The sequence below is a fragment of the Lethenteron reissneri genome, chromosome 23, assembly GCF_015708825.2.
Source record: "Lethenteron reissneri isolate LAM-NWPU_2019-01 chromosome 23, ASM1570882v1, whole genome shotgun sequence".
In the NCBI taxonomy this organism is placed as follows: Eukaryota; Metazoa; Chordata; class Hyperoartia; order Petromyzontiformes; family Petromyzontidae; genus Lethenteron; species Lethenteron reissneri.
In genome coordinates this window covers 18,857,064-18,870,741 of record NC_083801.1, presented here as the reverse complement: position 1 = coordinate 18,870,741, position 13,678 = coordinate 18,857,064, and the positions used below count along the sequence as shown (strand labels likewise).

The window sequence follows — 13,678 nt, the reverse complement described above, 5'->3', positions numbered from 1 at the left end:
TTTAGATATTAGGATTAGGGTAGTTTAAACTGGGTAGTTTACCGAACCTAATTAATATATATATCACGAGTTGACCTCTTAAACAAAAAAGCCTTGTCATCGTTTCCGGATCAACCCGCATTTGCATCAGCAGCCCCGCAGACAACCTGGAGGACCGACGCAAACCGCTGGTGGTCCGGAGTCCACACTCTGAGAACCACTGCCCTAGAAAAAGACCATAGACAAAGACATGCTGCTTTGCACCGTTCTTTAGTGCATTGAATGTAAAATAAGGTGAAGGTGCAGCCCTGCACTGTGTTTTTTTCCTTCTCCCGCCACTGCTGCTGGAAGGGCCGCCAAGCTATAGAGAGCTCTAGAGTCGAGAGCACTACCTATAGGGTATGTGGCCTACTCTCTCACGTTGGCCTTGAGGTCTTGGACGAGTTGGGAGTGCTCACACTTTGCATGCACAACGGCCTACCTTTACATTCAAAATAGTTGTATCCTTAAATTCCGCAGTTGCGCTTGATACCCAGCCGAACTGAACTCTGCAGTGCAGTATATAAGCAACATTCTGTTGTGTTTCTACATGTAAATATTTGTTTTTATTTCATTTGCCAAGGAACACCCATTTAAGTTAAGAAAACTATGTACCGATCTCAACCCTCTTTGATCTCATCAGCAGAGTCAAGTCCATTCAATGAATGCTGCTGGAATAGCAGATCTCATTGGCAAGAGCTCTCAATTGAAGCGATGGAGTCCAGTTCAGCACAAAAACGATGCACGTAGTGTGTGTACTGCAGTGTGTGCTTTGGGATATTTAGGACCTTGCACGCGAAACATGCCCCCACATGTTAGTTTTATTGCATCTGTTTTAGTTATATCAAGTTTTATTTTTAAAAGAAATCGTTTTGAGCATAGCTAAAAGCCACGTCGTGAATTCGCTGCGCGGACCTCGTTTTGCATCAGTGGGCTCTGATCCAGTGATTACCTGTGAGGCGTTTCAGTGAGGCAGTACAACATACAGCTGCTTGCTCACACATTAGCCCCGAGAGTCCTTCCAATGCCTTTACCTAGGTCTTGGCAACAGCATGGTTTAAACAAAGAGTGTTAGTGCAACATGCTGCTAACATTGTTTTAGACATTAGTACATTAGGACATGCGAGTGATTTGAAACAGATCTGCTTAGGTTTGCTGAGACGTGTTCTGAAAGTTTTTTCTCATTTCTTGCCAACCCTACATTTTTCTTCTTCTACCAGGAAATTTAAATCCAGAAACAGCAAAAGGCTGCCTGGAGCTGGTGGATAAAACCACAAAGCTACAGCCAAATTTCAAGACGCAATCAGTTCCCTGACGTCGTGTGCTGTGCTTGGCAGAGAATCGAGAGAGGGCTATTTCAAATCGTCACGCTTTCTTTAATCTGACCAATTTTGTTGCTCCACCACGGATATGTTGCATTAGAAAAGGTGCTGACAAAATAGTTTCCATGTTAAATCTCTTGTTTAGTAACACGTTAGTTCGTAGCAATAATGCCGCACGTCATATTATATTGACAGTGGAAATCACGAGGGGTGGAGTGGCGGCGCAGTGATTCGCACGCCACACTGTGAACCTGGCGACCTAAGTTTGATTCTCAGCCAGGCCTCACGTGAGTGGCGAGTAAACATCTGAACTAGTCCTGGACCCCCCCTCCCCCATTCTTATAAACCTGCACGGACCAGCACGGTGAGGTATGGTCAAACTACACCCCTGACCAACATGACATAGGGAGGCCTTTATCCAGCAGTGGACTGACAAAGTGCTGTTAAATATTTTCTAATTTATCCATAAGTGTTTTTCAAGTAAGGACACGACGGTTATCTGAGACGTCAAATGAGCCACCAGTGGGACACATTAAACAGATCCTATTCTTTACGATTCTTCGTGAAATATTCAGAAGCTGTATATTTTGGTCATCGTAAACGCAGAAAGTGTGATGCATATATTGTGTAACTTCATCAAAATCTGTGGATGTTCAGTGAACTTTCAAGGATTAAAATTAATTCACTTTTGTCTTAATTACATTTGTCTAACTTTTGTAAGTGAAAGCAGTGAACATGAATTCCCAGTGGATAGCAAAGTACTCCTTGCACACAGCCGCACCAGCTTTGCTATTGGCCTGCTTCCTTCCCAGAGCTTTAATCGGCCACGCTGTACGGATGTTATTAATTTCTTTAAAAAATAAAGCTATTCCTGGCTGGGAGGCCGGCTTGATTGGATGTGAAGCAGAATCTGTAGGCCACTGCTAATAACCTCAATGAGCCTTTCATTCAGCCATTCCCTTGCTCTGCAATGAATGATACATGGCGGTTGCCACTTCAGCCTTACCCACTTAACAAAATATTATTTGGGTCTTTCGGTAAAGTCACGTAGAACAAATTTTTGTCGACAAATAACTACGACGTTTCAATCGCAACACAAGCAATCGTCATCAGGAGAAAAAAGAGGGGGAAAGCTGCTGAGGCAGGCTGTTTTTAGAGGTTGGAAACGTCACTGGCTGTCACTGGCTGTGACGTTTCCATCCTACCTTCCGACGTTAGTATTTTCGACTTTCTGATTTTACATTAACAGGTTAAATGTCTCACACTAACACAGCCACCGTCATTCGTGTCCTCGATGTGGCGGCGGCTCTGCGATCTTACATTGACACGCTAATCTCTTACATTGACATGCTAATCTCTTACATTGACACGCTAATCTCTTACAATACAATGGCCACCTCCGTGCCCTTGTCTTGGAGGTAGCTCTCCGATCTTACATTTACATGCAAATTTTTCACATTAACATCACTAGCCCCGCCCACTTCGTTTATGACCCTTGGGCTCCACCCATTTCAAACCTTTAAAAACAACCTGCCTCAGCAGCTTTCCCCGCTTTTTTTTCTCCTGATGACGATTGCTTGTGTTGCGATCGAAACGTCGTAGTTTTTTTTGTAAAAAAAAAAAATTAGTTCTACGTGACTTTACTGAAAGACCCAAAGAATATGAATTCCTGCAGTCACGAAAGCTTTAAGTCAAGATTCGCTTTAGAAAACCTCTGCAACGCCCCTCCCCCACCGGCAAGGCACTGCGAACACTGACAAATGACAGACGTCACTTCAAACGCTGCAGCAGCAGCGGCGGCGGCGCCACATATATAACCTTACTCTTAGGTTTTTTCGGTAAAGTCACAGCTATCGTGCTGTGACGGTTCCACCTGAAGACGGAAGCTTGTGTTGCCTCCGAAACGTCGTGATTTTTATTTTATTTTTATTTTACTTTATGAATTTTTATTTTAAAATTTTACCTACGTGACTTTACCGAAAAAACCTAAGAATATGAATCCTTGCAGTCACGAAAGCTTCAAATCCAGAATATATAACCTTGTTGTAACTGCTCTCTCGCTGGTTCAGCAGTTCCACTGCTGGATTATAATTTTTCCGCCTGAGGACGACCGCTTGTGTTGCGGTCGAAACGTCGTGATTTATTTTATTTTCTACCTACGTGACTTTACCGAAAGAACCAAAGAGTATGGGTTCCTGCAGTCACGAAAGCTTCAAATCAAGATTTGTTTATAATTCAAGGTGTCGTCGTCCTTGTGAATCCAACTCAGTCATTCCTAGTCCAGCTTCAATAAATGCCTCGCACTTTGTAGGAATTAAGCAGTGGCTTGCCCTATGGATCAACTCACTCTCGCTATTTGCATGTGGAACTTCAACAATTGGCTCTGGGCTGCAAATTGGAGATCAGTGTTGTTCCTTAATCGTTCAAGCGAAAGCCCACTTTCATTTGACTGTCAATAAATGTTGTTTGCAATTGAAGTACCACCGTTGCGTGTGTTGCCGAAGAAAGTATTTACAAAAATTTGACCTGACTTGAAAATACATGCAACATTTCATAATAATAATGTAGATTAATGTTGTACTGATGCATGATCAGCAAATAATACAATACAAAATGTATTGTGCAGATAGCTGTGAGTAGTTCCTTATTTTTTCCAACGAATGAAAGGTATTGTCCTGCTTGAATAATTTCGATCATTAAAATGGATGTTTGGCCAAAAATGAAGCCATTAAGCCTTGGCGTGTGCATTTATACGACAAAAAAAACACGCTATTTGTCAGCATAATGGGCTTTTTTGTTTTATCCAAGACAAGTGCACGTGAAAGCCATTTGGAATTAAGTACCAAGTTTTGTCCAGAGTCTAAGCTATCGTCGATGATTAAATGTGTTCTATATAACATTCTTGGAAATATATTATCTAACACTTCGTAATATGCATTTGCGTTCAGATGTAAACAATTAATTGTGTTAATGTATTTTTATTCTATCATGGTATGAATCATTGTGCGGTTCCACATATTTGTGCAGAATTGTTTTTCTTATATGTTTCTAAACAATTCTTAGTGCCATACAAAGCATGTTTTTTTTGTTGCCAGCTATGTTGCGGAGCACCCGTTTCCTACCTCACAGTACATGATAGAATTCAATACAATACAGTCAGGGTGATTGATGATCCAGCACTCACTGATTAATTCCAGTCACTGTTCAACAGTGGTCAGTCTCCTCCTTATCACTCTTCTATCACTACTACCACGGTCACTGTTCCAAGAACTTTACTCAATGGTTCCTTTCCCTCTGTGTTCAATCGCCGTGCTCCGGTTCACAGCACGTTTCTTTCTGTTTCTTCCCTCACACTACTCGACGCTGGGAATTTCCTCCCATCGTCACTTTTCCCAAGTTCTCCATGACTTTGCTGTTATCTGTTACAATTTTAATAGTGACTATTTGTTTGACATTTTGGGTCATTTGGGCTTGTGCTCACAAAACGGATAAATACAATGGATTATCGCTACTGCACGTTGGCCCTCTATACCCTACCCTGGTGAATTGTGGCATACATTACAGCATTTTTCCCCGCTTGGAAAACGCGGCATGAACCAATGAGCATTTAGCGCTGGCCTAAATACCTCTATTTGCAGTAGCAGATGCTTTTGTGGTTGAGTCTGATTGGAAAGGTACACAGTGTTGTGTTCTAGAGCCCTCAAGCTTTACAGCTTCTTGCCTTTTGTTCAACAGGCAACCCAAATAGGGCCTGCTGTTTGTGAAACGTAACCCATTGGTCTCAGTACCTAATGTGCATTACCATCATGTGTGGTTTGGTTTATAGTTTGGAAATCACTGTGCACTGTCACCAGAATTATTTAACACAATTTCTATCGTACAACCGTGGAAGATTACATCTTGGATCTTGGAAACAAGAGAAAGCTGAGATTGCATCTCCAATTAGATGTTGATCTCACTTGCAAATTCACTTAAAAATAGCAGACATATTATCTTATCCAACAGGCTATGGAGCCAATGAAACTATGCTTGATATGCATGCACCTCAAACATCACTCATCTATTGTTTTTATTTTACTGGGACCTGCATTAATAATATGTCAACAGTGTGTTTTTACAAATAAATAATGTTTTGTCACACAGTGCACAAAATAAATATGACAAGAAACATTTTGTATTTACAATAAATGACAGTCAATAAATCAGTCGAATAAAATAGCATAATTTCCATACAAACCTTGAGAAAAAATTGAGTAGTTGGTTACAACATGAATTGCTGATTGTAAAATGTACGTAATCTATTCCAGGAAGTTTCATTTTGTATCATGCTTCTAAATTAAAGTTTCAAGTTTATTTTGCATTACCAGATGAGAACTAAAGAGTCACCAGGATGAGTCTGATTTGCAATAGTGACCTGGGGTATTAGTCTGCCAGTAGGGGGTGATGATTGCTTTCTATAATCCCAATTTTACAAGTTATGGGTAACATAAAACATTTCGCTTCATTTTAATCGTATCAAATGCAATGGTATTTTTCATACAGTATAGTTTTTATGAATGGTGGGAATATTATTTCAACTGGCACGCACTTGCTTTCAATAGCCACAATTGGAGAGATTTGATATTCTACTGTAGATGGACAGCATACCCATCGTGAAACAGCCACACATTCACTTCATCTTTTTTGTTATAGCAAGTTCTTAAAGCCATTTGAGTTATTCTTATAGCCCAATATATCTTTTTCTCTCTCCAGGAAATGAATTTTAATCGGGATCAAAACTGTCATGATGTTTTAGCATTTGTAGCATTTGTAGCTGTCAAAACATGGAAATGCTTAATTGAGACGTGTATTACAGTTTTTAAAACATGTTTGTTTAATAGCCTATTATCAGAGGGGGTTCACCTATGTTTGCGTACACAACATGTTCAACTCGAACGTCTTATTTATTCGCAACGTTTTACACTTGATGAATAATTAAGTAATAATGGAGAAGTTGCGTGCATAAACACAGTTCAACGGGAAGACGACAAGGTTGGTCAACAATGAGCATGGAAAAATACATCATTAGAAAACATCGCTACATGCAATAAAAAAAACACTGTAACGTGATTTTAATTCAAGACGCGCCTCGTGCATAATAGGGTACCTTCATGTACGTGTCATATGCATACTGTATGTGTCTGTTTTGTTTAGAGAATCATTTGCTTGCATCTCACGAAGAAGGAACTGAGTGCAGATTATTTATTTTCTAATGCACAAATGGACAATACAATTTTCATTTATAATGCGTTTGTCTTATGCTTACTGTGCCGATGCAGTGTTGGGTTATGGAAAGTTTTTTTTATATATACTATAAAGCATGAGGCATCTCTCAAATATGGTCCCAATAAAATATTTGCTGACAGTAACGTCAGGTGTAATTCTAAAATATGTGGAGCACTCATCGTCGTCGTCATCATCATCGGCAAACATTGTCTATCCATTTATGGACAAATGCCTTCCCCACACCATTGCCATCCATCGTGGTCCTGCAAAGCTACCGTCAATCTTCCTCTGCTCATGAACGGACCTCGTCCCTACATCCTCTGCGATGATAACATCCTCTCGGGTGCATTGCCACCTTTGGCTGCCATTCCATCATCGGCCTTGTCCATTGGCCGTCATTCCTTGTCGTGATGGGTTCAACCCAAGCCTGCTTAGTTTTCTTTAAATGGTCAATTTAATGTTTCTGATTTACATTTGCTCCCCGATCCACGTCTTCCTCTTTCTATCTCTCCCTCAACGTAATTCCGAACATGTATTGTCATATTCTTCTTTGCTCACCGTTCAGATTTTGACTAGTTGTCTTCATCAATGGCCATGTTTCTGATCTATACAGTATATTGTCGAGTAATATGCATTCATAGCTTTAAAAAAAGTCTTCTTCAAGCACTTTGTATTTTCTCATTATTTAATTCACTTTTACAAAGGCACTCAATCCTGTTTTTGTTTGCATATTTTTCCCATTATTTTGGGCCCCGATCTGCCCAAAGTGTCCATATTCTGATGTTCTCCAGTCGTGTCCACTTACAACAATTATTTGAATTTGTTGAGCAAACATTTTTGACCGTGACTTTGTTTTTTCTCACGAAGTCCTATTTTTTTGCAGATTTCTTCATGCAATTCATCAAGCATTTCCTGTAAATAAGTCTCCCAGCCATTGTGGTCAACAAATGTATGTTCATGCCCTTTCTGCTACTCATATCCACAAAGAATGTCATCTTATCTTGTGATGAATCACATTCGCATCAGGGCGTATCAACCTGTCTGACTCATTAGATGTGTATGTTGTTGGTTGCTGCATGTACCCACATGGTAGTTAGTGGTTCTTTCTTTCTAAAAGATTTTAATCATTTCTATATACTATTTGTGTTGACGCTTTAGTTTGTTTGTATTTACTACGTATTTGTGTTTCCATGGAATAAAATGTCTTTTCATAATCAATAACCTCCAAGCATAATGGTATTGTATTTACAGTTTCCTTTTCTTGGATCTTGTTAGTGTTTACGTGGCCAGTGTTACATATATTATCACTAAATAACAGCTTGATCGTGAAGTTGCTTGGCCTTTAAAATGCCTTCAAATCCAGCCCGTAACATATTTGCACAAAGTTTATATGTGCTTGGATCAAAGGATATTTTTTGAATGATTACATTGTAAACACTCAAATTGTATATTTCTTACTTTTTTTAGGGGGAATTTGCATAAAAGCTCAACACTGCTTTGTACATCATGCACCTGGTTTTACGTTTATGATCTTGATTTAACATTGCACCTTTTTTATATAATTTCACGTGCCTTCAATTATGTTGCAGTAAACTAAACCTTCGTGAGGAAGTTATTATGCTTGTGTGAACCTCAGGCCAAATGTAAATTTAAAATAATGGTTTTTGACATTTAATTAAACACCACTGGGGTGCTCTTTAACATAGGTTAACACAGCATCGCCGCAGCACTAATTCTTATTTCTATTCATTATGACATTCTCCAAATAAACCATTCAGTGCATCTAATGTATACAATTGTCCAAAGTGTATACAGTGTTTCCAGTTTTGATGCCCTATTAGCAAAAAAATATATAGCCAAGGCATCGCTGTATACTTTAAAAATAAAACAGTGGCGTCATTAATACACGTTGCCCTCTTGAGCCTTTTAATGCACAAAGTGGCAAAGGCGCTTATTGTGCTGACCCTGAAAGTTTACTGGGTGTTTTCACATTGCCATTGGGAGATATTCAATCTCTCTGACTTTTACAAAGGGGCTCTAGAGTTTCCATATGTTCTATGGCTCGAGAAAGACAAAGGGGTACCTAGGGGCCTTGTGATCTGCCTTGGGAAGGAAATGGGATTGGAAGGGCCTCCGCATAGCGCCCTCCTATTGGCCAGCTCCATAGCGGCCGTGCGTGCCATCTCTCAGCTGCGTGAAAATGTGAGCGGGCGGGAAGGCGAGCCTCTGGGAACGAGAAATATTTGCGGTATGAGGTGTATTTAGGAGGAGTTCGGTGAAAGCAAGCAATGGCTGTTCACTTGTGTGAGAGTCATTGTCCAGGGGGGGCCCTCTGAGGCGAGCCCGTGAGACCAACCGTGTCAGGGGCGGCTTCCAGGCGGCCGGCAGACACTGAACGTTGTGAGTGTTGTGAAATTTCAGAGGCACGTGTGAGTTTTGGCACCGTGTTGTCAGCCACAAGGGGACATCAAGCAAACAAGAGTTAATTGTGTTGATGTAAACACTGACAAGAAGAATTTGACCTTAGGACCGCACCTAATGTACACTTGTGTGATTTTATTTAGTAACACTGTCAGTAATAGTTTTGCAACAAAAAAATGGTATGTGGACTAATACGTTCTATTTTAGTTCATTATTTCGTACCTAGCACACTTTCAGCATGTACATTTCCTTATATCTCACGTATGGCAAAGGCATTGAGATATACTTAGAAGTCACTAAACAGTTTTACGACTAAGTGTTTTCACAGTTGTGCTGTAGAGCCCTCTAATGTGTTTTTTTTTGTGTCGTAGCGTACGTTTTTCACGAGTTGTTTCAGGAACTGAATTCAGTTCCCAGCTGAAGCTCCCGTGAAGGCAGACATCGTGCGAAACAACACGCAGCACAACTCGGAAATTACATCTCTGAGCCATTTCATTTTAATTCTCACAGTGGCGAGATGTTAACTACCTCGCCTGGTATGAAGGAGGTCGTGGATTCCATCCCGACCCTGACGATGCCTGCTGCATATTTGGAGTTTGCATGTCTCTCTCCCCCCGTGGTCGCGTGCGTTTTTCTCCGGGTGCTCCGGTTTTTTCCGCTACATGTAGAAACGTGTGTTTCGAGTATTTGGCTACAGTACATTTCCACGTGGTAAGCCACTTCGTTGTGCTATCATTTGTGGCCAGGTAGGTTCTGAAAAAGAGCAATATGGCTCAGTGGGCCTTGCCTGGTAAAGTAAAACGTATTGTTATTGTTCTAAGATGATCGGGAAATGGCTCTTAAGAAATATGTTTTATCGATGCCTACCCTTGGCAATACATACCCTTGGCCATACTAAGTTCCAATTTAACTCGGTATGTTCGAAAAAATGTGATTGCATGTAATTAAACCAAAAGTCAAAAAGGTTGCTCTCTTCAAAGTCACAACAATGCATTCCTAAATCAAGGGTTCCATCCACAAACGTTGTGGCTGCATGGTTTGTTGCATCTGGCTGGAGTAGCCACCCAGGGCAAGTTAGTCCTCTGGCAAGAAAACACGAAGTTGCAATGGAATGCGTTCTATTTTACTTGGACATTATTCCGTTGATCGTTTTTCATCATTAATTGTCCATCAAAATCATTGAAAACTTTTACGTGAATGGAGGTTTTTGTTGTTGCTTATATCTTGTATATGTGTACCTCTTTATGTCTCTTATTGTAATTACGAGTATGCATATTTCCAAGCTTGAGATTGTCTTCATGCAGATGAGATGTGAGGCTTAAAGTTAATACAATACATGATTTGAAAGTGTTGCTTTGCATATCATAAACGATACAAAATGTAACTAATTATTCTAAATTATCGAATTAATCTGGTTTGTAAACACATAATTGGTTCACTTTTAAATTAACCCCACAGACACAACATTAATTTATATCCTGTGTTAAGACAATTATGAAGCAATATGGACTAATGGTAATAAAGTGTGTGTGTGTAGTTTAAATGGAGAGTGGCAACGGTTAGCACGTTGTGCTACGAACTCCGGCTACCCGAGTTTGATTCCCGCTCACGGCCAACACCAGTGACGATTATACATACACGGTCCTGGGCCTCCCTTAAGTCGACTCAGCCTCAAATGAGTACTTGGTGCGGTGTGTAACCATCGCCACTGGGGAGAGAAAGACGGCCAGGGGTGGTGTTGGCCACCTCGTGTGCCGTGCCACCCTTCATAGGTGCTCGCTAACAGCACTTGCATCCCACTGGGATTTTTGCACACAGTGTTGGTGTACGGTGCTTTTTCTGCAATATTTTGCTGTCTTTTTTTGGATTTTCTGTTTGCACATAGTCACTTTAAGATGTTTTCTTGTTCATGTTTTAGTTGTTTTGTTTGTTGCAGTTGCACCCGATTCAAGAGCCGAATGGCTCACAGGGCTATACCAAATAAATTAAACTTCAAACTTGAAACAGTCTGTTCAGGCTATACTGGGTGGGGTGGGGGGGGGGATGGGGCAGGATCTGTGTCTTTGTATTTGTAATTGACTCTCGCTGTTGTCGCCTTGACTCGCCAGCACCAGGCGCTGTTGCTGGAGCAGCAGAGGGCCCAGCACCACCAACAGATGAGGGTTTACCAGGGCCAGGTCGCGTCTGGGGGGCTGCAGTTCCGCCCGCCGTCCCATCGGCCGCTCTTCCGCACGCAGTCCTCCCCAGCGTGCACGCTCTTCGCGCAGGCCGGCGGCCAGGAGCAGGCGACCACCAAGCTGAGATTCACCACAGGCAAGTGCGGAAAAAACTAAACACGAAGTTTGAAGCATTGCACACTGCGAGAAGAAGGAGGAGGAGGAGCAGAAGCATCGCCTTCACCGTGTCCTTCCTCAAGACTGGAAACATCAATTCTCCAATTCGTTTCTTTGTGTGTGTGTGTTGGAAGTGCGGTGGGGAGTGGTGGCGTAGCAGTTAGCACGCTGCTCTACAAACCTGGTGACCCGAATTCGATTCCCGCTCACGACCAACACTCGTGACGATTATCTTGTACCTGGGCCTCCCCTAGGTCGACTCAGCCTTAAATGAGTACCTGGTGCAGTGTGTAAGAACATCGCCACTGGGGAGACAAAGGCGGTCGGGCGTGGTGCTGGCCACCCACCCCCTAGTGTACCGTTCCGGCCTTCATAGGTGCTCGCTAACAGCACTTGCCCCTCCAGTCTGTTAAGGTTATATGGGGGATCTTTGTCTTTCTTGGAAGTGCACGTGCACATTTCGTGCAAATTCAGTTCACGTGCCGCCCCTTTTGGTCAATCCACTGCTCAATGAGGGCCTCCCTCCACCACGCTGGTCACGGGACTTATCCTGTCGTACTTCACCACACGGGTTGGTGACGATGGGAAGCATAGATTTTGGAGCTTGGTACAGTATAACGATTGATTTGTGCTGCATTGCTCTCTGAAAAACAGTCTAAGACCAACTATTTTAAGCATGGTGGCCAGGCTAAATCTCAGCTTAGCTCCAAGATCTAATGAGATCGGGCACATTCCAGGTGGTTTGGTAATACACCTTTCTATAAGTATGCATGGCATATATCGAATGTACCTACCGAAAGAATCGTGGTGGGAAGCTCATCTCCAATAGTCGCCCCTAAGGGTGGAAATTCCACATTGGTATGGTAGAAGGGGACAAATATGTCATATTTCAGCTCATTCTGTTATGGCAACAATTGTTTTACATATAGTCGATGTTTTAATATAATATAATACAACATACATTTAACATTTTAAAATTGTATGACACGGAGGGCAATCATAACAGCTGGGAATGTGCAAACATACTTTTAACCACTTATACAGTGATCGTTTTTGTTTGTTTCTACTCACAAATGAAGTGAGCAAAACACAAATCAGCAGAGATACTCAGCCTCGTTGTTGCGTATACATTTTCCAGACGATTAAAGAGCTTCAAACTTGATCCCACAAAGCTCGCCTGCCTCCCTGGGCACACGTGACGAGCCGGTGTCAACTATTCCTTGTGCCGCAGGAGTGGTGTACGACTCCCTCATGCTCAAGCACCAGTGCTCCTGCGGAAACAACAACAACCACCCCGAGCACGCAGGGAGGATACAGAGCATTTGGTCTCGGCTGCAGGAGAGGGGCCTCCTCCGCAAGTGTGAGGTGCGTCTTGTGCTTTGTGCAAATGCGATTCAGATTGGTAGTGCTGCCGAGTCATCAATTTTTCTTTTCGTGCAAAAAATATTTTTTAAAATAAATTTTCCCCCGTGGAACACTTAATTTTATTAAGTGCTCCCATTGGTCCAATTGTGTGCATCTGCCCCGAGTCGTGTTTTAAATGTTTAGCAAAGATGGTGAATAAGATCTCGTGTCTATAATATTCACAGTTTACTATTCAACCGACTGGAAACTTATCGCTGAGCAGTGCCTGGCAATAGCTTGAGAGAAGATGTGCTTGAAACGACTTTGATTGTCAACTCGAATTTTCTAAAAGCACTCCATTTTGCTCGTGTTGACCTTTTTATTTCATTTTTATTCTGCTCCACCTTCAACGATTGCATATGTACGGTGTGAAAGAAGTTCAACACACATACATACATACATAGATATTCATACCCCTTTGTGTTTTTTTATTCATCGAACAATTCTATAGTTTAATTCAGAAAATCACAACGAAACTGAATGCAAATGAATGCTGACATGTTTTAATTAGTACTTTTAATTTCAGGCTAATTGTAGGTCTTTCTGGAAAGCGTGCTGGTATTTATTTATATAATATCTCTCAACCAAGACAAAAGTGAAAGGGCAACACTTCAAAGTTCAAACACAGACACTTAGTCAGCAGTCTGTTCAATTGAGCCTGTCATTGGATTACGGTTATCTGATATTCTTATCACCAGAGAAAGAAAAACACTGTTCTCACAAGCATTACAAAAGTCAAGTGAAAAGAACTTTCTTAGGATTAAGCGGCTCTAAGGACCCTTTTACTGGTCAATTTTGCCAGCTAAATCAGTCTGCTGTTTACATGCCCTGGCTTCCATTAAACTCTATCTCACTCACTCATCAAACTGTCCCGAATTCTTTACAGTTGCCCACAAAACGTGTCTGAGAGCGTCT

At 41.5% G+C, this 13,678-nt stretch overlaps 1 protein-coding gene across 1 annotated transcript in view; it reads left to right on the top strand.

The window, feature by feature from the left end:
- Positions 1–13,678, top strand: part of LOC133346236 (histone deacetylase 4-like) — a 103,105-nt gene that overhangs the window by 33,538 nt on the left and 55,889 nt on the right. The window contains 2 exon segments of the mRNA XM_061557776.1: positions 11,135–11,339; positions 12,591–12,724. Of these exon segments, the coding sequence (XP_061413760.1) occupies positions 11,135–11,339; positions 12,591–12,724 (339 nt within the window).